Here is a 22,045-nt window from a genome sequence, read left to right as displayed (position 1 = left end):
CTCCCAGCTGCCATGAGCATGCCCTAGTGTGTGTTGAACAAAGGAGTAAATATGTGTGTGCGTGGAACAACGAGGCTCAGCATCCCGAGCCCAGGGACCAACTCCATTCATTTCTGTGCTGATGGTGCTCTCGTGGGCACACGACCGGGGCTGCAGGTGAAACACTGGATTGCTAGGAACGGACCTGCTTTTGTGTGCCTGTGTTCATTACTGTTTATTGAGCCCTTACTACGTGCCACATTCTAAACGCTTCCTACACATCTTCATATTCACAGTCACCATACGCAGTAGGTATTATTCCCCTTTAACAGACTGAAAAACAGAGGACTGAGAGTACCCAGGCCAAGCTGCAAAGTGGGTATCTGCTTGGTACGGCTGCCAGGGGCTATCTGGCTACAGAGGGAGCTTGGCACTGTCAGAGAGGAGAGAAGGCACAGAGTCACCGACAGGGTCCCCAGGAGGGGGGACAGAAAAGACAGCAGAGACCAGCCAACAGTCCTTCCATCCTGGAGAAGAAGTTGTTGCTTTATTGTGTGGGAAGACCCACATCGTAACACAGATGCGCTGCACTGTGTAAGAAGCCAGACGTCCATGCATCACATACCCTGGACCACAGCTCCCGTGGATAACATGCCCCGCACACACACAACCTCACCCTGTGTGGTTATGTCCCCGCATCACACATGCATGCTATAGACGCTCCAATGGAAAAGGAGCTAATTGTGCCTTTTGGACACCCCCTCCCCCATCAGTTTCCTGCAGGAACTTGTGTTGTTGGCAGGCCAGCAGGTAGGGCTGCCATGTCAGCGCTGGGTGGAGGTGGGGTGTGTGTGGCTAGTGGGATGGCTCTGCTGGCAGGAGAAGGGAGGAAGGGAGCTTCGCCAATGCACCTTGGAAAGTCTCTCCGGCCCTTTTTCTGCCCCATCCCCACTCACGCACAGGCCCCAGCTCAGGCCTCCCCGATGCTGACCTGGAAGTTTCCAACAGCCTGCTCTAGGGTCTCCACTCACCAATCCATGTCCCCCAGCCCCTGGCAGCTGTGATATGGCCAGGGGGACCGGCATGGCCACTGAACAAATCTGTACTGAGTGCACACTCTGCTAGGAGCTGAGGACACAGCCCGAGAACCATCCCCTGAACTCACGGGGCTGACACTGTAGGAGGGGAAGCAGGCAGTAAACACACCTGTCAGAGTGGGACGAGGCTATAAAGAAAAAGGAAGTTTGGGTGAGGGACAGACCCCACAATGAAAATAAAAGGGCAATACACGGACCAGGGAGAAATTTGCAAGACGTGTATCTAACTAAGGACCCAACTAGAACATAGAAAGAACTCTTATAACAAGAAGACAAACAACCCAATTTTCTAGAACTTGAACACATGCTTCATCGATGTAGCTCTATGGATGGCAAATAAGAACCTGAAAAGATGCTCAGCCTTTTTAATCATTGGGGAAATGCAAATCAAAACCATAATGAGATAGCACTGCACACCACTCAAATGGCCAAAATGGAAAAGACTGACCATACCAAGTGTTGTTGAGGGTGTGGAGAAACCGGAACTCTCACGCGCTGCCGTTGGGAGTGTGAAGTGTTACAACCAGTGCACACCTACGGAAAGGCTAAAATAAAAGATAGTGGTGGGGCGCCTGTGTGGCAGAGCCATCCCACTCGGTTAAGCATCTGCCTTCGGCTCAGGTCAGGATCCCGGAGTCCCAGGATTGAGCCCCGCGTCGGGCTCCCAGCTCAGCGGGGAGTCTGTTTCTCCCTCTGATCCTCCCCCCCTCTAATGCTCTCTCTGTCTCTCTCAAATAAACAAATAAAATCTTAAGAAAAAAATAGTAACACCAAATGCTGGGAAGGATGCAGAAAAACTGGATCATCCACCCACTGCTACAGAAACGTAAATGGTTTCCAGCCACCCTGAAACGGGTGGCAGTTCGGCAGTTTCTTTTAAAAAGTGACCAGGCACTTGCCCTGCAACCCAACGATTGCACCCTTGGGTATTCATCCTGGAAGAAAATGAGAACTGTTCACGTCAAAGCTCACACACGTGTTCCCGGCAGCTGTATCCCTAGTAGCCCCCGGCTGGAAACAGCCGAGTGTCCCTCAGTGGGGAACTGCCACGGCCGGGGGAAGTGACAGCAGCCAGCAGCATGCAGGGTAGGACCTCTCTCACAGTCTACACTTGGTGAAACCTGGAACAGAGCGGCTGCGAGAGCACGTGACATTTTAGCAGCATCCCTGACCGCCGACCAGAGAACCGAATGAAGAGGGAGGGAGGGAGCAGGGAGACGAGTTGGTAGGCAGGGACAGATGCACCTGTGTCCGGATGGTTTTCCACCCCTGGGCCATTCTCTGTGTTATGACAGCGTGTCTGGCTTGAGCCAAGCCTCCTCCACTGCCTCTCCGTGTTCCGAGGCCTGGGATTGTCTTACAGGGCACCGGAGCTCACTGGGGGTGGGAGGAGAGGGCGAGCTTTGGAGGACGAGGTGGGGGCTCCCTGGGCAGGTGAGGAGCCACAGGGGACTGTTGCCCGGGGGCCCCGGTGGGTGTTCCTGAGCTCCCGGGGCAGCCATGTCCCCAGGTATGCCAGGTAGCTGGTGTAAGGGACGAACTAGATGAGCGAGGCCCCCACGCTGCCCAGAACACCAGCACTTGCCTCTGGGCATTTCCAGGTCCATCCTCAGGTGGTCACATGAGCCACAAAGGAGGGGCAAGAGTGATGGTAGGCACCTCTGCAGCCAAGGAGAGGCTCTGAGGAGGGGGCTGGAAGGAGACAAAATGAATCAGTAACCTCGGTACCCCAAAGAGAAGCACGGGACATGAGACTGAGGCCTCGCTCAAGGGCACCCTGGCCTCCTCTTCTCTTTTCTCAAGCAGCCTGTATGCTGTGTTGCTTGTAAAATTTAGAATTATTAATTAAAATTGGAGGAACAAGAAATACGACATCCCAGGAACTTGTCACTGTTTACTCAGCATCTATCCACCAGTGACAAGGCCATGGACTATGACCTGGGGCCTCAGGAGCTCTGGGTCTAGAAATGGTAGGGATCTGAGAAAAGTACCACCTCCTCCAGGAAGCCTTCCTGATATTTCAGCCCTGATTCCTACTGTGCTTCTAGCCTGACCTGTGTGTTGAAGGCCAGACCGTGCTCTGTCTGAGGCTCTGCTCTGACGATTCCTCTGTGCATTTCTGTTCTTCTGCCCGGATGGGTGGCTCCAAGCTTTCCTAAGCCCAGGGTTCAGGGTTCTATTGGGTTGAATTGAATGGCATCACTTTGTGATTGATCAGACCTCAGGAAAAAAATCACCTACTTTAGAGCAGGCTTCCCTAGCATTCTGACCCTCTTTGCACACATGAGGTCAAGGGCGCCCAGAGAGGTTACTTCCTTGCTCCAGGTCACACAGCATGCCTGTGTTTTTAGCTAATTGATGAGCTGTGACTGGGGTGGAAAGGAAGGTGACGCGGTATCTATGCAGAGGCAGAGAGCTCCGCTCTAAAGGCCCTACCATCTCAGCCATGGGACAGACGGGACAGGGGCCACCTCAGAATCCGAGAAGTGAGCTAGGAAAATTGCTCCTGTGGGTCTGTATGATTAGAAGTTTCTGTGAGGCCTTAGTCCCGACTAGAACTCATGAGCCATACTCAGCATGGTCCACCCACCTCTGCCTACCTGCTTGGGGTTGTTCTGCTCAGATTGGGTAAAGCTGGCTGGAAGTTAGCAAAGCCTTGGCCTCCGCCTTAAACTCACCCTCTGAATGATGCTGGTTCACCTCCCTACCCCCCCACCCCCGGTGCTGCATGGGAGGGGAGTGGGAGCCATATCCCACAGGGACCAATCGAAGGACTCCAGACAGGCTGTTTTGTCCAGAGAAGTGTGTGTTGGGGGGACACGGTGAGCAACAGTGTCGCTGTCTCCATGACTGGCAGGTTCTGGGGCTGAGCAGATTAGAGGCCAGACACAGAGTGGGGTCACAGAGGGTAGGTAAGGTTCAGCTTTCCAGTGAGTTCTCTTCCTGCCCCTTGGGCATCCCTCCTTCCCGGTCCCCATGCTGCACAGGCTCTGTCCTTTGCCTTCTCTGTGTCCCCCATTAGTGACCCCAGCCAGTCCCAGGGCTCCACACATCATGTTGGCTCAGCGTCAGAAAGCCTGCTGGGCCTTGTGCTGTAATATGACTGTCACGGCCAGGGGGCTGGATTCGGCTGCTAACAAACACATGGAACTCCTTGTGAGATGCAGATAGCAAAGGAGAGCCAAGCCAGCCCCCGGGTCCCTGCATTCCATGTCCCGCAGGCTGACCCTGAAACAGAAGGGGTAGGCGACTGTCGACTGTCGCAGGAGTAGTGGGACACCCCGGGCCGAGCTTTCCTGCTACAGCCGCACCCCCAGGAGGGGAGGAAGGTGAGGCAGGAAGCCTCAAACCTCATCAGAACCCGGGGATGGGAGCCACGCAGCCTTGTGGTGGCAACTCCGATACCTCTGATGCTCGCCTGTGCTGGGGGGATCACAGGGCGTTCGGCCAAGACCCAGAGCAGCCGTGGGGAAGCCTTGCCTCCAAGGCCCATGTGACTATGTGCAGGGGCCTCTGGGCACAGGCTGGGAGCTGTTCCCCTCCAGCGACAGCCAACTCTAAGTCTCAAGGGTCTGCAACACAAGGTCTCATTCCTGGGTGCAGCACCCGTGGGCTGAGGCTGTGCTCCACACACGGGCCTTCCCTCCTGCCCCCGGCGGGCAGGGCAGCCCCCGGGCGCTAGGCTCCCTCGCTAGAGGGGAACCACCGGATGGCTCTTGAGCCGCCGCTCAGAAGTGGCTGCAGCAGGTCCCGGGTGGGGCCTGACACCGGTGGAGAAGGCAAGTATAACCTTTCCAAAGTGTGGGGGGTGGGCAGTGGGTAATCGAGCCAACAATGTAATCTGACTCCTCTGATACCTCCAGTCCTGATGTGGCCCTGATGCTGAGCTCCCCCAGAAGTTCCAGACCTGAGCACACCACTGTCTCCGGCTCAGCTCCATCTGCTACATCAGAGGCAACTTACAAGTGACCCCCAAATCCTGATTCCCTCCAACCCAACCTGCTTGTCCCCCATTTTGGTTGAGGGCACCCCCAGGTACTCAGCCGTCCCAGCCCCAGACCCAGAAGTCACACCGACTCCCTTTGGCCCTTCCTGCCCTTGCCGTGTGCTGAGCTGGGGGACAGGGGGTCACGGACATGAATCCTGCCCTCCAGCTCAGTCTAGACACCGCTACAGACGATGACAACTGCGAGCAGGGGGGCCGTGGTGGAGGGAGGCACAGTAACGACAGTTCCATTCATCCTCACGAACGCACAGTGGGTGTATTCTGCATCCCACTCACGGCATCTTGTTTACAAATGAGGACACAGAGCCTGCACGAGGCGCAATGGGTCACCTAAGGTCTCCGGGCTGACAGGGTGAGTCAGATCTGTCTGATTCCAGAGAGGCCAGGCCTTACTCACGAGACCAGCAGCCTCTCCCAACAGAGTCTCCTCGGGGCCAGAAGCAGGGCCTCATTAATGGTCCCTGGGGAGAGGAGACTCATCACCAAGGGAGCTGGGTCCTGCCTGAGCAATGGACGAGCGACCATTCATTTGCTCACTTACTCACGGCCCCAGCACGTGTCTGCCCATCTGCATTCCAGCAGCTTGGTCCCTTCAGCTTTTGTGTCATGAGCTGGTGCTAAAGTGTCTCTGTAGCTGGAAGTTCATGTTCCCCGGAGCCTCAATCAGCCAGGCCGGTGGAAAGAGGACTTGGCATCAAGAGACAGCCACTGACCAGCTGGTCCAGGGAGGGGGGAGCTGCTGCTAACAGAGAGGGGCTCAGGTTACCTGGGGGTCTTGCTTTTCAAATGGGGGAGCGGAGGGAATGGATCCAGACCCAAATCCATAGAATAATTCTGGGGCCCTCTCCACAGCGACCGATGCACTCCAGCTGTTTTGATACTAAAATAAATACAGGTGGGGCGCCTGGGTGGTTCAGTCATTAAGTGTCTGCCTTCAGCTCAGGTCACGATCCCAGGGTCCTGGGATCGAGCCCCGCGTCAGGCTCCCTGTTCAGTGGGACGTCTGCTTCTCCCTCTCCCTCTGCCTCTGCTTGTGCTCCCTCTCTCGCTGTGTCTCTCTGTCAAATAAATAGATAAAAATCTTTTAATAAATAAATAAATAAATAAATAAATACAGGTGACATCGCTGGTGGGAATGCATAATGGTATGGCCACTTGGAAAACAATTTGGTGGTTCCCAGAATGTTAAACATAGAATGGCCATGTAACGCAGCAATTCCACTCCTAGGTACATACGCAAGACATCTGAAAACAAGTGTTCACACAAGTACATGAAAACGCATGCTCAGAGCAGCACTGTTCTAAATAGCCAAACAGTAGCGCGATAACCAAGTGGGGGAAATAATCCAAATGTCCACCAATGGATGAACGAGAGATCCATACAATGGACTACTTACTACTCAGCCATAAAAAGGAACAAAGCTCTGACACCTGCTACAATGTGGGTGAACCTCAAGAACAGGATGCTAAGTGAAAGCAGCCAGGCACAAAATGTCACACATTGTATGACTCCACTGATATGAAGTGTCCTGAGCAGGTGAATCCATAGAGGCAGAAAGCAGATCTGTGGCTGTCAGGGACACGGGATGGGGGAGGAGGAAATGGGGAGTCACTGCTTCATAGGTACAGTTTCCTTTTGGGGTGATGAAAACATTCTGGAACTAGGTAGAGGTGATGGTTGCATAACGTTGAGAATGTACTGAATGACACTGGTTTGCTTTGAAATAGTTTCTTTTATGTTATGTGAATCTCATCTCAATTAAAAATAAAATAAATACAGGCATGTTATAAAGCAGAATGCAAACTTGCATGAATTTCCAACAACAGCAGACTTCCAGAGAGCTTTGCCTCCCCTCTGCTGCTGCTGGGGATTCTCTGAGAGAAGCTCTGGAAGGACCTAACTGAGGCAGGGCTGGGGAGGATGCACAAGACGGTGGAAGCGGGAATTCCAGTGGCTGCCCAGGCCAGCTTCCTGTGTCCTGCAAGACAGTCTTGAGGGATTGGGAGCTGGTCCAAGGCACACCCGGGCTGGGTGCCCTCTTGAGAACAGCACCATCACTCCCTCCCGTCCCCACTGCCCAGGGACTGGGCTCCTCTCAGCTCCTGGGACCCTCAGCTGCTCTGGCTTCTCCTGATCCCTCCCTGCCTTTAGGTTTCTTCCCACAGCTTCTGCCTCCAGCCTCCTCAGCTTTGGAACCCTCTAGCGGATCTGTGGCTGTCTCAGCATCCGTGCCCCCAGAGGATGATCTGGGGCCCTCAGAGCACCCCATCCAACCACTGCTGATGAGGGCCAGTGCGGAGCATGCTGCCACTCAGGAATGCAGCCTTCCTCACAGCTGGCGGGTAGCGTTCCTGCTTTATAACCCAGTCCTGCTCTGACAAATTTCTCCTTTTGGTGATGGGAAGCGGAACTGTGACTCGTTTTGCACATTCCCCAAAGGGAAGTGGTCTTGCTACCTGGCTCAGAAGACAGAAGTGAGTCATCTGAGCCGAGAAGCAGGACTGGGAGAGTCCCTTCACCCCCCAAGTGGACTTGGTGCCCCTCTTCTGTGTCCCGAAGCCTCTTCTGCCCACCCACTGTGGGGCCTTCAGGGAAAGCTGAGAAGGAGCCTTGAAATCAGCCATTTACATCAGCCCATTTTACAGATGAGAAAGCTGAGCCCCAGAGGGAAGGAGCTGGCTGCTAGGAGTGACAGGAGCTGCCAGAACCTGCCCCCGGGGGGCCCAGTTGGCTTCTAGTACCTCATAGCCAGAGAACTCCAAATACCATCTAATGACTGCATGCACAGCCCTTCTCTCAGGACCCCCCCAGCTCATGAGAGGCGATCAGGGTGGGACAGGTTCCCGCATCTTCCAGATGTTCTGACAGCCCCAGTTTTCCTAACCCTCACCACTTCCACTCTGACTGAAAATTAGCCCCCTGCCCCGCCCTCTAGAGAGACAATTCAACCCCTCCATATGACATCGACTCATTCACTCATTCATCCACCATCTCACTTGTTCATTCGGTACATCTCTATTGAACTCAGAATCTTGGGAAGATTTTATTAAAATTGTTCCTGCAAGTTGGACCAACATGCCCTGTTCCTCCGCGGGTGGGGTCAGGGCATGAGCACCTGCTGCGTGCAGGCCCCTGAGGCCAGGCGGGGAGAATGCGGCCGCCCAGGGGCGGTGCCCAGGTTCAATCCTGGAGCTTGCTGGTGTACGCCTCAGCCCTGTCCAGCGGCGGCCCCCGGTTCACAGACGTGTACGCAGCCTCCGAGGTCCCCAGGGACCTGGGGACGGCCTCCTGCGTGATCTGGGAGTCGTGTGTCGTTTCCCTGTCTGAGCTGCCCGTGTCCCTGACCGAGGGGATGGAGAGGGTGAGGGTGAGGGGCACAGAGCAAGCCTAAACCCCTCTAGCTGGTCAGGAACTTTCTACTTAGACACGGCTTTCACAGATGTTGTCTTATGCATGCACAGCAAAGCATAACCGGACAGAATGGGCAAGTCTAGGTGGGAGCCACGGGAAGGCTTCCTGGAGGAGCGAGCAGTTACTATGCCCTGAAGGAGGAGCGTGGGGGCTGAGAAAGGCATTCCAGGCATGTGATAGGAAGGGCTGAGAGTTCTGGGGCAACACTGGGAAGTTTGGTGGAGCTGGAGCTGGGGTGGGGACAGAGGGGGATAAATGGAAGAGCCAGGCCAAAGTCGGATAACAGGACCTTTGGTGCCAGAAGAACGTGTTGTCCAAAAGGAGGGAGGGACATAAGCATGTCCTGACGGCTCCCAGGTCTGGCCAGACAGACCAGACTCTTGGTGGCTAATCTTATCTATTATTTGTGTTTTTATTACTTAAATGTCAGAGGGCAACCTGATTTGCAAGTTCACTGCCCTCTACTCCATCCCCCACCCACATGGCTCTTTCCACATGGCTAATTCGTGTGTCCACTTAATCTCACCTACTCCAAGAAGCTTTCCCGTCTGCTCCCCCCATCCACACTGGGACAGGCACCCCGCCATCTTCAAAGCCTCCCGGGGGCTCCCTCCCTCTCGCTGAGAAGCACATGATTCATCCCTGTCCTGAAGAGACTTTGCTCCTGTTGTTCCTTCCTCCAGGAAGCCCACCCTGGTGCTCCAGGCAGGATCTTCCCCACCCTCCTCCGGATTCCCACAGCACCTGCTGGTGCCTTGATTCAGCCCCTGTGCCAGCCTCCCAGGATTAGTGGGTTGTGTGCACAGCTGCTCCAGACATCCGCTCCAGACGCCCACAGGAGACCTAACCCAACCTCAGAGCTATTGGTAGCGTCAGGAGACCAGGGCTCTGGCCCCAGCTCTGTTTTAACTGGCTGTGTGACCTTGGGCCACCCTTAACCCCCCTGGCCTCAGTTTCCCCACCTGTCCAGCCAGTGGGTGAATTATGACAACAGAAGCTAATAGCTGTTGAGTATCCAGGTGCTGCCCTAAGAACTCTGTAGGGATTATGTCACTTAACCGTCATGACTCCACAGGGAGGATAAGATTTATTAATATCCCCATTTCCCAGATGAGGAAGTTGAGGCATAGAAGGAGAGGTGTCGGAGCTGAGACCCGCCCACAAAGCCCCGCTGCTGAGCCCCTCCCTACCCAGCTGAACGACCCCAGGACACTGCTCCCCTCTCACCAGACCCCACCCCGCCCAGGGTGGAAGGCAGCTCCCTTGCCTTCTGGGCTCACCCCCGCCTCGGGAGACCCTCTGGGTGGAGCGTGCCCAGGGTGCCCCTGAGTCTTGCCCTCCAGCTGGCGGATACTCACAAAAGGCTGAGGACAATGGCACCAGCAAAGGCAACGAGCAGGAAGAAGGGCAGGGAGCCCAGGATGGACGTGATGACGATCATGCCCCCGCTCCGCCGGCCCGGCCACGTGTCGATCGCTGAGTACGGGGTGACTAACAGGACACAGGCCCACTTACTCCCCAGACACCGCACCCCTCAGCCTTCTCCCAGGACACACAGGGGCCCCCCAGCCTGGCAGCCTCAGGTCTCAGGATGGAGCGGGGACCCAGGTCAGAGTCAGTCTCCCCCCAGGTCCGGGGTGCAATTAACTTGCTTGCCCCACCCCTACTTCCCAACTCCCTCGTGTGTCTCGTCTCTTCCTCTTTTAACTGTCTTTCTGCATAATTTTAAATTCTAAATGAACTCAACTCCTCTGGTGAAATGGATGGGACACGGATTATAAACAATTAAAGATGCGACAAAGGGCCCGGGTCTAAGGGAGTTGGATGCACCAAGGGTCCCCCTCTGCTCTGGCCCGCGTCACCCTTCTGGAACTAAGTGAACAATTTATAGGTCCTCCTGTGAGCCGGCCGCTTTCTGGCCACTGTCCCATGTAGACCCGACAAGACCCTCGTTCTGTAGATCGCTCACTGCCGCTGAGGGAGGTTGAGTTCCTGTTCAAGGGCACTCAGACTCCAGACTCAAGTCTATAGACCTGTCTGGTCCCAAAAGGCATACTCTCCCCACAAACTGACCTCAGGCCCTGCCCAAAAAGAACCAGGCCTAGTGCTTTTGTCTGGGTTACTCCAAGGAACCCTCCTGGGGAGGCAGAGCAAAGATTTTTCTTCCCACTTCTCAGATGTGGAGACTGAGGTCCTAAGGGGTTCACAGAGCAGTGAGGCGCAGAGGCTGGGCTTGAACTCAGCACTTTCGGTCCCAGGGCAGCCCTGTTGCAGGGGGATGGCAACACATGGGCATGCCCCTGGAAGGGCAGGCAGGGGGCCACCCCAGCCACATGCGTGCACACACACGCCTGTCTGTCTACGCCCTTCACTAGCCGTGTGACCTCAAGCAACCTGTCAGAGGTACTGCGTGCCCTGTAAGCTTACCGTGGGTGGGGCGGGGGGCTCTACAGGTAAAATTCTCGGCTCTAGGCTGAGCCCATCATAGCATGAGGTCTCATCTTGGGAGCCAAGGTATGGGGGAGGGGTCTCTAAAGTTAGGGTTGGGTGCTATCAAGATTACCATCTGAAATCTCTTCTGTTGCCCTTAGGTTCTGTAGACACGATTCTGGGTATAAACCTTGGATGGTGTTGAGAACCCGGATGGAGGCTTGAGGAGGGACAGGGCAGGACCACAGGCAGACGCCTGGGCCTCTGAGCCCCCTACCTTTAGGAAACCCACCCAGTCTCCAGAGAACGGGGTGGAGAGGTGGGCAGCACTCCTGCTCCCTCCCAGGCTCACCCCCTGCACTGGGTCCTAGCTTCCGGAGCCATCCAGAACCATCAGGATCCATCTCACGTGGCTGTGAGGTCTCAACAAAGGGGTGGGTTAGGATGGAAAGACAGGGTAAACTCCACGCCCCTTGGAGGCAAATGCAGTCATGCCGGCCTATCCTTCACCTGCCTCTCCCACAGCACCCGGCCCTCAGGGAACGGAGGGGGAGGGGGGATTTCAGGTCAAACCATTTTAAGATGCATTTTTCTCATCAACCCGACAGCCTGCCTGTGTCTGGGGAGACTTTTCTGAGTGACAGTCTGAGTGTGCTTTCCCATGTTCCCCTGAGGGTCGCCCCCCAGCCCAGCCCCATCACTTACGCCGGTTGGTGCGGATGGGGTCGGACCACAGTGTCTGGTCCTGTACCAAGCCCGTGGACATATTGACAAGGACGTACTTGAACCTGTAGGGAGACGGAGAGAGGGGGACTTCTGTCCAAGCTGTGTGCCCGGCCACAGGCAGGTGGAGGGATTAGGATGGCGGGTGTGGGGGATCAGAGGGGGTCCTTCCAGGAGATGGAAATTTAGACGGCCACAGGGTGGGCTCTGGGCAACAGGACAGTGCTAGACTTGGCCTTGGCGCCGTCCCCCCCCCCCCTTTCCTGCCCCTGGACCCTTTCCATGAAGACTTCAGGGTCAGTGGTCCTTCTCTCAGCTCTCCCTCTGGGGCCCCTGTTTCCCTATTATCTACAGGATGAGTGTAGCATATTTGCTGAAGAGCGACCCATTTATCCTCATAGTATTCTTGCCTTCCACCATTCCCAGCCTGCTCCTTGGTATCACAAAAGGGACTTTAAAAAAAAAAAAAAAGTAACAATATTCATTCCCAACCCAACTGCCCTGGCACAGGGCTGCCCCTCTACATAGAAAGCCCCAGTTGAGTGTCACTAATCATAAAGGAAGATCAGCACAAGATTCCCAGAGCCCACTTGGGGCCTCAGATACGGTCAGTTTAAAATGATGGCTATTCTGAGAACTCAAAAACCAACAGCCTCTCATTTAACACTTAAAAAAAATGAAGACCCTTAAAATCTCTACAGCCGCCAGTGTTTTGCCTAATCTCCTATTTCTCTGAGTTTGAAGAGAATTCCAGAAGCTGGGATATGTGCTTTTGTGTCCCCCAGGTGGGAGGTTTGAGGAGGTAGGAGGAGGTTTTCCCACACTGAGAACAAGGTCAGAGGTAAGAGGTTGAGGGTGGGGACCAGACACTAAGGCTTTCATCCTGCCCTGTGGCCAAGGCCAAAGGAGAGGCAAGCCTGACAGGACGGCAGGTGAGCGATGGTCTGGGCCCCCCGTGTGCCTAGCAGGTGCAGAGACTGGGCCTTAGGAGTTTCCACGGTAACGGGAGTGAGTACCCAAGGCTTTGGCACCAGACGAGACCCCATGGCCACGGATCAGGCCTGAGCCCCGAGCTCTGCACAGGAAAGAAATAAGTGTGGAAAGAAGTCAGGGACCTGCTGGGGCGAGGGGAGGGGCACAAAAGGATACGCCAGAAGGAGGCAGGAAAAAGGGGAAGATGAGGTGGGAGCTGGAAAAACCTTCAGTGCGGCTCTAGCTCGGGTGGGGCCGCTGCTTTTCAAGCGGTGACCCCCCTCTCTCTCCGGACCAGCTAGTTTCTTCCCCTGGCAAATGAAGCAGATTGGGTAAATGACTGCCACGCGGGTGATGAGCTGGGACCAGGCACAGAATTTGTGGAGCCCAGGGCAAAATGAAAATGCAGGTCCCCTGTTAAAAAACAATGAAGAATTTCAAGATGGCAACGGCAGAGGATTAAGCCAAGCAGGGGTCCTTCTGAGTGCATGGGCCCTGGCCCGGTCGCAGAGCCCAAAGCATGCCCCTTCAGGAGACCCGGGACAGTCCTGGCACGAGAAATGTGGCCTCGCACGCCTCACCCCTCCTGGGTCTCCCTGAGTGGGGATGGGAGCATAACTGCCCTGCCCCCGCAGCCACTCACACCCACCTGTATTCCGTGGCTGCAGACAGGGGCGGGTTGCAGAAGCCCCGGAAGTTGGGGTCTGACAGGCAGGTCCCGTTGTCACCCACTCTGACGAGGTATGCATTCAGGATTTCCGAGGCCCGGGCCACATCCCCTAGGGCATCCAAGCTGGGCAGGTCGCTGCAGGGGGCCAGGTCAAAGGCCGCAGCCTTGTAGGGGCCCGTCCTCCCTCCCTCTGTCTGCTGGAACGTGGAGCTCAGCGGGGTCCTGCTATGGTCCTGCACGGAGGCGTTCCTGGAGCTGGCTGCAGAGACAGCGTCAGCAGTGAGGTTCCTGGCCACCCCAGCTCAGCCGGTCACCCAATACCCCCGAACATCCTCTCTGAGCTAGTGCTGTGCTGGGCCCTGGGGTCCCAGGCGGAGGCAGGGTCAGGCCCTGCTCAGGGGCTCCCTGTGCATTGGCGGCAGATAGACAGGAACACCGCTGACTTTGGGCAAGAGGAAGGCTCCTCTTTCTACCGGCCAGTAAGATCTTACGGGTCCTCCCACCCCTACAGACTTCCGTCATTTTCCCCCTGAGAGGCTGGCCCCCTGGCCAGGGGAATGGGAGAGAAGCGGCCCGCAGTGTGCACAGAATGGGCTCCGGGCCCAGGTGATGGCTCTGAATGAGCTGCTGTAAATGACCGGCTGCCAGAAATGTAAGAGGCTGTCCCTGGGTTCCTTCTCCCAGAAGCCCAGGATTGCTCTGGGGAACGGGCAGGGCTGACCCAGAGCACGTGGGTCCAAGTGCATGGTTCCCCTCGCCAACACCAGCTGTGACCCACTGCGGAAGCCGGGGAAAGGGCTGGGGCTTGAGGCACCACAGAGATCTGGGCTCACTTTCCAGCCTGGGAGCTCCCGTGAGTTATCCCACCTCTGTGAGCCTTGATTCCTTGCTCTGTGATGGGACAGTTGTCTTGCAGGCTGGTTGTAAACATAAGCACCAAGGTCCGCGAAGCACCGAGCATGATGTATGTGCTCAGTGATGGGTGCTGTCTTTATTTCTCCACTAGCCTGCACATCTCTCCAGGGCAAAGACGGATGTGTGGCCGCACCATGCAGCCCAGGGCTGGCCCAGGTGCCTGTCAGTGAGGTACATGGCTGGGGGGGGGAGGTTGAATGATAGAGCTAGAGCATCCCACTACCAGCCTCCTTTCCTCCTCCTGCAGACAGGCCAAAGCCCCTCTCAGCTCAGCCCAAGGAAGCAGAACCCTTACCTAGGTCGACGAGGACATAGAGGTAGATCTCATAGTTGCTGCCAAGGGCCGCTGAGCTGTCAAACATGCAGAGAGGCTTTTCCAAGGCCACAGTGGTGAGGGTGGGGTTGTTGGTGGCAAAGGTCACACTGGCCAGTTGCGGCTGGAGGTTCACACCTAGAAGAGGCAGTGAGGACAGGAGCTGACCCCCAGTAGAACTGTCCACACCCATGGGCACACTCTGTGCCCCCCCATGTCTGCATACAGTTACTGGGCACCTAGGGTGTGCGAGGCACTGGGGTTCACCCTCCCCATGGGCCGTCTCAGGAATTTGTCTCAGACCCAGGCAGCACTCCTGGCCCCACCAGCCATCCCCCGCCCCAGAAACCAAGCAGTCCAGCCTAACTGCTGCCCTCTCTCTCCACCCACAGATGGTCAGTTGCCAAGAACCCCACTGCCTCTCCTAAGCATCTCTTCGCCCAGTCAGCCCAGTCTGGGAGTCCCACTCTCTTCACTTGGACCCCAGAAACAAGCCTCCCCCCTCCCCAGTCCTTTGCTCTCTAACATGCAAATCTGACCCTGTCACTCTTCTGCTGGGCCCCTTCTCTGGCTCCCCACTGTGTTGGAGGGGCCTCCAACGTGGTCCAGTCTCTCTGGAGGGGCACCAAAGTCCCAAAGCTCTGGGCTTTGCTTCCTTGGGTCTCCAGCCTCACCCCAAGCACGCCCCCCACCTCACACCACCCCATCCTACGCTCCAGCCACGCTGATGGACCGGTCAAGAGAATCCCAGGATGGACCATGCCGCCTCCCTCCTTGAACTTGCCCTCGCTGCCTCTTCCCCTGAAATGTCCCTCCATCTCCTCCAGTCCAGGCATCTGCAGGGTCTAGTCCAGCCTGTTCTCTGCTCTCCCACAGCCCCCTGCGTGTCTGTCTCTCACCATAACAGGGACCTGTGACCCATGAGCCCTGGAACCGTCACCCAAGGAAGCTTATTAATCAAGGTTGTCTTTATTATTAATATCCCAGGTCCCAGAGCCTGCACAGGGCTTGGCACAAAGCAGGCATTCTGCCTATTCCTGGAGCGAATACACGAAGTTCCCCTTCCCAACGCTGCTTCCCATCCGACTCCTCTCAGGACGGTGGGAGGATCAGGGCCGAGGACTCAGCTGCCCGCCCTCCCAGGGCACCCCCCCCTTCTCCCCTTCCCCGCTTACCCACACCGAGCCGCAGGCAGCCGAGGGCCAGCAAGGCCCAGAGAGGAGGCATCGCCCTGAACAAGCCGCGGGAGCGCGGGCAGGGTGGTCCAGGGCGCCGGGGAGCCCAGCGCCTCTCTGTGTCAGCGCACCTGGCGGCCGGGACCAGCCCTCGGCGCGCCCCGCCCCCGCCCCCGCCCGCGCCGGCCAATCCCTGGCCTCCTCGCGGGCTATTTGCATACGCCCCTCCCCGTCTACCCCGCCCCGCTACGTGCCTGAGGCACACACCTGCCCCGCGGGACCTTCCCTCCCTTTACCGAAGCGCCTACTGTGTGCAGAGGCTGGGGCGGCGCTTTCACAGCGTCTCTCGCCTAATCATCCGCTCTGTGAGCGGCCGTTTGCACACTGGGAAATGGGGGCGCTCATTCGTACAGCTATTGATGGAGACCCTGCTAAATGCCAGGTGCTGGCTGGGCTCTGGTGGAGATGGACCAGGTTAATCAGAGAAAGTGCCGTCGTGGGAACCTTGAAGTCCCGGGCCTGTGAGGATCCGGAGACCCCGCGGTGTGACCCTTTGGGTTCACAGGTGCGAGGCCAGGGCCGCACACGGACTCCCGGACACGCCCAGACGGGAGGAGCCCAGTCCTGCCTCCCAGCCCCTGCTGTTTCAAAAGGCCTGCTGCCCAGGGGAGCGTTTGAGGACAGTGCTGTGGGCTTCACCTGGTCTAGAAGGTTCCTTCCAGCATCAGGAATCGTGTTTTTCTCAAAGAGCACCTTAAATATTACATTTTTCATTTAAGACGTAAGTCAAGGAGGATGGGAGAAAACTAAAATTGGAAACCAACAGGAAGTAAAGAATCCAGGTATAGTGTGAACGACATAACCCCGTGCAGAAAAATACCGTGTCTGAAACTCCGGAAGGCTGGTCGGACAGCACTCCCTTGTAGAGAGCACTCTAAGGGCAAAGAGGACTCTAGCAGAGCCCTGGTCCGCAGGAGCCAGGTGGTGGGGAGGGCAGAGCAGTTCTGTAGCAACTGGGTATAACTGGGGTCAGGACCCAGGTCCTCACTACAGGATGAGGGAGATTTGGAAGGGAGGAAGAAGAAGAACTTCTGGAGTTTTCTATTAGTAGTATTATTATAACAAAATAACAACTCCTTAGCTCTGTCTGTTCTAGTGACTCCCAAGTGGCAGGAGCCCCCACTTAGCACTCTGGGTCCTGAAACAGCAGTCCCCAGTAAAAGGCACCAAAGCCCCTTGGAGACATGGTGACTCTGGGGCTGGGACAGGGAGTGTCAGGAGGAGCCTAGACACTAAAGGATTCGAAGATGATGGCGTTATGTCCAAGGTGCTGGCACAGAAGGGGCTTGAAGGGGCTCCAGCAACCTGACGATGGAAAGTTTGCGCACAAAATAAATAGTGGAAGTAACATATTTAGCCCATTGGATGAAACATGAATCCATGAGTCAGTACTGGTACTTTTAAAAAAGAAGTTGTATATAAAATCAATGCACAGAAATCAGTGGCATTCCTATACACCAACAACAAGACAGAAGAAAGAGAAATTAAGGAGTCGATCCCATTTACAATTGCACCCAAAACCATAAGATACCTAGGAATAAATCTAACCAAAGAGGCAAAGGATCTGTACTCAGACAACTATAAAATACTCATGAAAGAAATTGAGGAAGACGCAAAGAAATGGAAAAACGTTCCATGCTCATGGATTGGAAGAACAAATATTGTGAAGATTCAATGCTACCTAGAGCAATCTACACATTTAATGCAATCCCTATCAAAATACCATCCACTTTTTTCAAAGAAATGGAACAAATAACCCTAAAATTTGTATGGAACCAGAAAAGACCCCGAATAGCCAGAGGAATGTTGAAAAAGAAAAGCAAAGCTGGCAGCATCACAATTCCGGACTTCCAGCTCTAGTACAAAGCTGACATCATCAAGACAGTATGGTACTGGCACAAAAACAGACACATAGATCAATGGAACAGAATAGAGAGCCCAGAAATGGACCCTCAACTCTATGGTCAACTAATCTTTGACAAAGCAGAAAAGAATGTCCAATGGAAAAAAGACAGTCTCTTCAACAAATGGTGTTGGGAAAATTGGACAGCCACATGCAGAAGAATGAAACTGGACCATTTCCTTACACCACACACAAAAACAGACTCAAAATGGTTGAAAGACCTAAATGTGAGACAGGAGTCCATCAAAATCCTAAAGGAGAACACAGGCAGCAACCTCTTCGATCTCAGCCGCAGCAACTTCTTCCTAGAAACGTCGCCAAAGGCAAGGGAAGCAAGGGCAAACATGAACTATTGGGACTTCATCAAGATAAAAAGCTTTTGCACAGCAAGAGAAACACTCAACAAAACCAAAAGACAACCGACAGAATGGGAGAAGATATTTGCAAATGACATATCAGATAAAGGGCTAGTATCCAAAATCTATAAAGAACTTATCAAACTCAACACCCAAAGAACAAATGATCCAATCAAGAAATGGGGAGAAGACATGAACAGACATTTTTCCAAAGAAGACATCCAAATGGCCAACAGACACATGAAAAAGTGCTCAACATCGCTCGGCATCAGGGAAATCCAAATCAAAACCTCAATGAGATACCACCTCACACCAGTCAGAATGGCTAAAATTAACAAGTCAGGAAACGACAGATGTTGGCAGGGATGTGGAGAAAGGGGAACCCTCCTACGCTGTTGGTGGGAATGCAGGCTGGTGCAACCACTCTGGAGAACAGTATGGAGGTTCCTCAAAAAGTTGAAAATAGAGCTACCATACGATTCAGCAATTGCACTACTGGGTATTTACCCCAAAGATACAAATGTAGGGATCCGAAGGGGTATGTGTACCCCAATGTTTATAGCAGCAATGTCCACAATAGCTAAACTGTGGAAAGAGCCAAGATGTCCATCGACAGATGACCGGATAAAGAAGATGTGGTATATATATACAATGGAATATTATGCAGTCATCAAAAGGAATGAAATCTTGCCATTTGCAACGACGTGGATGGAACTGGAGGGTGTTATGCTGAGCGAAATAAGTCAATCAGAGAAAGACATGTATCATATGACCTCACTGATATGAGGAATTCTTAATCTCAGGAAACAAACTGAGGGTTGCTGGAGTGGGGGGTGGGGTGGAAGGGATGGGGTGGCTGGGTGATAGACATTGGGGAGGGTATGTGCTATGGTGAGTGCTGTGAATTGTGCAAGACTGTTGAATCACAGATCTGTACCTCTGAAACAAATAATGCAATATATGTTAAGAAAAAAAGAAGAAGAAGAAGAAGAAGAAGGTAGCAGGAGGGGAAGAATGAAGGGGGTGGAAATCGGCGGGGGAGACGAACCATGAGAGACGATGGACTCTGAAAAACAAACTGAGGGTTCTAGAGGGGAGGGGGGTGGGAGGATGGGTTAGCCTGGTGATGGGTATTAAAGAGGGCACATTCTGCATGGAGCACTGGGTGTTATGCACAAACAATTATCATGGAACACTACATCAAAAACTAATGATGTAATGTATGGTGATTAACATAACAATAAAAAATTTGAAAAAAAAGAAGTTGTAAAAGAGAACATTTTTCTTCAAAGAAGAACACCAACTAATAAATGTACAAGGAATGACAAAACAAAAATCATCATTCTGCAAACATCCTGGTAATAACGGGTTTCAGGAAAGAATCCTCTCAATCAATGTGAAAACCATAGATGAACGATTTTTAAGGAACAAGAGGTGCAGGAAATGGGGATGTCAATTTAGTGAAGTAATTGAACCTCACATCACCAAGAATGGGGTGGGTTGACCTCATGTGCTTCCTGGGTCATGCCTCTGAGAAGGGCTCAGGACCATCTCCGTAGCACTCCCATCCAAAAACTCTAACCTGAATCCAAACAAGAGGAAACAATCGGACAAATCCAAATTGAGGGATTTCCTGCAAGCCAACTGGCCTGGATGCTTTGAAAATGTTCATATCAGCAAAAGCAGAAGCAAATACAAAAGGCTGAGAACTGTTGTAGATTGAAGGAGACATGACAACTCACTGCCCCTTGCGACCCCGGATTAATTCTTAATAAAAACAACCTATGGGGTGCCTGGGTGGCTCAGCCGCTTGAATGGCCGACTCTTGGTTTCGGCTCAGGTCATGATCTTGGGGTCCTGGGATGGAGCCCCATGTCGGGCTCCCTGCTCAACGGGGAGTCTGCTTCTCCCCCTGTCCCCTCCCAAATATATGGATATTCATTGTATTGTTCTTGAAATGTGTCTATAGTTTGAATTTTGCCCAAGTAAAAATGTTTTTAAAAACCAAACATGCTGCTCCTCTCTCTGAGCCTCAGTTTCCCCTCTGTGACATGGGAGGGGTCCAATCGCCGGAGCCCTGACATGCTGAGTGGATGGTCAGATCCTTATCGCCGGGGGACAGAAAGTAACAGAAAGTCTCTGCCCCAGAGATAGGGATCTCTTGGGCAAAGCAGTGGGGGTTCCTCCAAGAATTTTTATGGGCTGACATTTCTCGTCCAGTGATTGTTTGTGAACCTGGACTTGAACAGGGACTGGCCGAGCTGATCACAAAGGCTCAGCCCAGAATCACCCACAAGAGGGAGAAGACCCCAGGCATGTTTGTCTTCTCCCAGACACTGCAGTTTCTCATGAAAAAAACATAAAAAAAGTCCTCTGGTCTCTTGTCTTGCCCAAATATGGCGAGAACATCTGGGGAAAAGAGTTAAAATAACAATCTGCTAAGGCCCCAAAACATTCTGGGAAAAAAAAAGTCTTGGATTTATAAACAAGTCTCCACTTCAAAGATGCTGACTTTTGTTTGGCCAATTCTGAAGAGGGGAAAGTGTAGGAGAAGGAAGTCACTGTGGCACATTGACCTGGGAGACACCCAGGCCGGTGGGCACGGAGGGAAACAGGAGGCAGGGGGCCCCCGACACCGATCCCCTCCTGCTGCAGCCCAGCGCCCCGGGTGCGCAGTCCAAAAACATTTTTGCCCAAAAAAATATATATTTTTAAAAATTTTCCCTTTTTGATCAAGCACATTCCAGGGCACCAAGCTTCAGTCTGACTTCAGACCTGTTATGTACCTCAGTGCATCAGACCGTCTCTGTGAACCCTGGCCCAGATGACAAGCTTGTCAGGAGGCCACCAAGCAGGAAGTTCTGTGATGTGAAAGGTTAGGCAAACCCCAGCCCTGCACAGGCCTCCTTTGAATTTGAAACGTGCGGAATTTATGGGTTGGAAATTCGTGACCCAGAAATGTTTCTTCCAGTACCAGAGAGGCCTGAGATGGTTTCCACTCCTCTTTTCTTCAGGGGTCAGAGACATTCACCTCAGCAGGTTCTGGCTTTTAGTGTTTGCTACATCCCAGAGGTCCTGAAAGCCAAGCTTTCCAAAGCGCTCAGACTCAGTCACTTTGACCCTAAATGAAATGAAACGCAAGCAAAGCACCCCAGGCCCTGGGCTTTGGGGGCTCACGGTCCACCCCCAGCTCCAGGTTGCTCCCAGCAACCCCCACCTATCCCCCTGGCTCCAGACACCTGTCCTGCAGAGCATCCCCACCTTGGTGGTCCCGAAGGATCCTGCCCCTTTCCAAAGCCTTAGTCTCTTTTTCAGTAAATCTGGGATATCAAGGTGCCCCCTTGCCAAGCAGAGGCATAAAGTACAGTTGAGGGGTGAACGTGCTCTGTGACCGGGGCGCTGGGCAGGGTTGGAGGTCAGAGATATCTCTCCCACCGCCTCGGGGCCGCCACCACCCCAGCGTGATCGGGCTTGTGCTGCCCTCAGCACGCTGTCCCAGGCCCCCCTTTCTGGCCCCCCTCGTGCTGAATCCAACCTGATTCAACAGCTATGTCCTGAGTGCTACTGTGTGCTGGGCACAGCCGTCCCCCAAGTGACCCAAGTCTGTCTCTTCCTTCCCGGTCCTGCTACGCTGCCTGCGTCGTGTTAGTTTGCTAGGACTGCAGACGCAAATACCACAGGCTGGGGGCCCAAGCCCCAGAGACTTAGCTTCTCAGAGCTCTGGAGGCCGGAAGTCTGAGATCAAAGCGTGGGCAGGGCTGGTTCCCCCCGGAGCCCCGGTCCTGGGCTTGCAGACGGCTGTCCTCGCTTCCTGTCCTCACGTGGTCTTCCCTCTGTGTGGGTCTGTGTCCTGACCTCCTCTTCTTGTAAGGCCCCCAGCCAGACCGGGTTAGGGCTCATCCTAATGACCATATTTTACCTTAATTACCTCTTCCAAGCCCCCGTCTCCAAATACAGTCCCGTTCTGAGGTCCTGGGGTTGAGGACTTCAGCCTATGGATTTGGGGGGAGGGGGACACAGTTCACTGGACAGAT

The 22,045-nt window shown here is 54.1% G+C and overlaps 1 protein-coding gene across 1 annotated transcript; it reads right to left on the bottom strand.

The window, feature by feature from the left end:
• Positions 1 to 8,167: 8,167 nt before the first annotated feature.
• On the bottom strand, positions 8,168 to 15,744 carry UPK3A (uroplakin 3A). The gene is made up of 6 exons (XM_036120579.2): positions 15,693 to 15,744; positions 14,500 to 14,655; positions 13,269 to 13,548; positions 11,630 to 11,712; positions 9,853 to 9,985; positions 8,168 to 8,423 (listed from the first exon to the last, which is right to left on the bottom strand). Exons 1-6 carry the CDS (start codon positions 15,742 to 15,744, stop codon positions 8,264 to 8,266), a joined length of 864 nt encoding a protein of 287 aa, XP_035976472.2. The 3' UTR covers positions 8,168 to 8,263.
• Positions 15,745 to 22,045: the final 6,301 nt, after the last annotated feature.

This window comes from Halichoerus grypus, chromosome 6 (assembly GCF_964656455.1).
Source record: "Halichoerus grypus chromosome 6, mHalGry1.hap1.1, whole genome shotgun sequence".
Taxonomy (NCBI): Eukaryota; Metazoa; Chordata; class Mammalia; order Carnivora; family Phocidae; genus Halichoerus; species Halichoerus grypus.
This window is presented reverse-complemented; position numbering and strand designations above follow the sequence as displayed.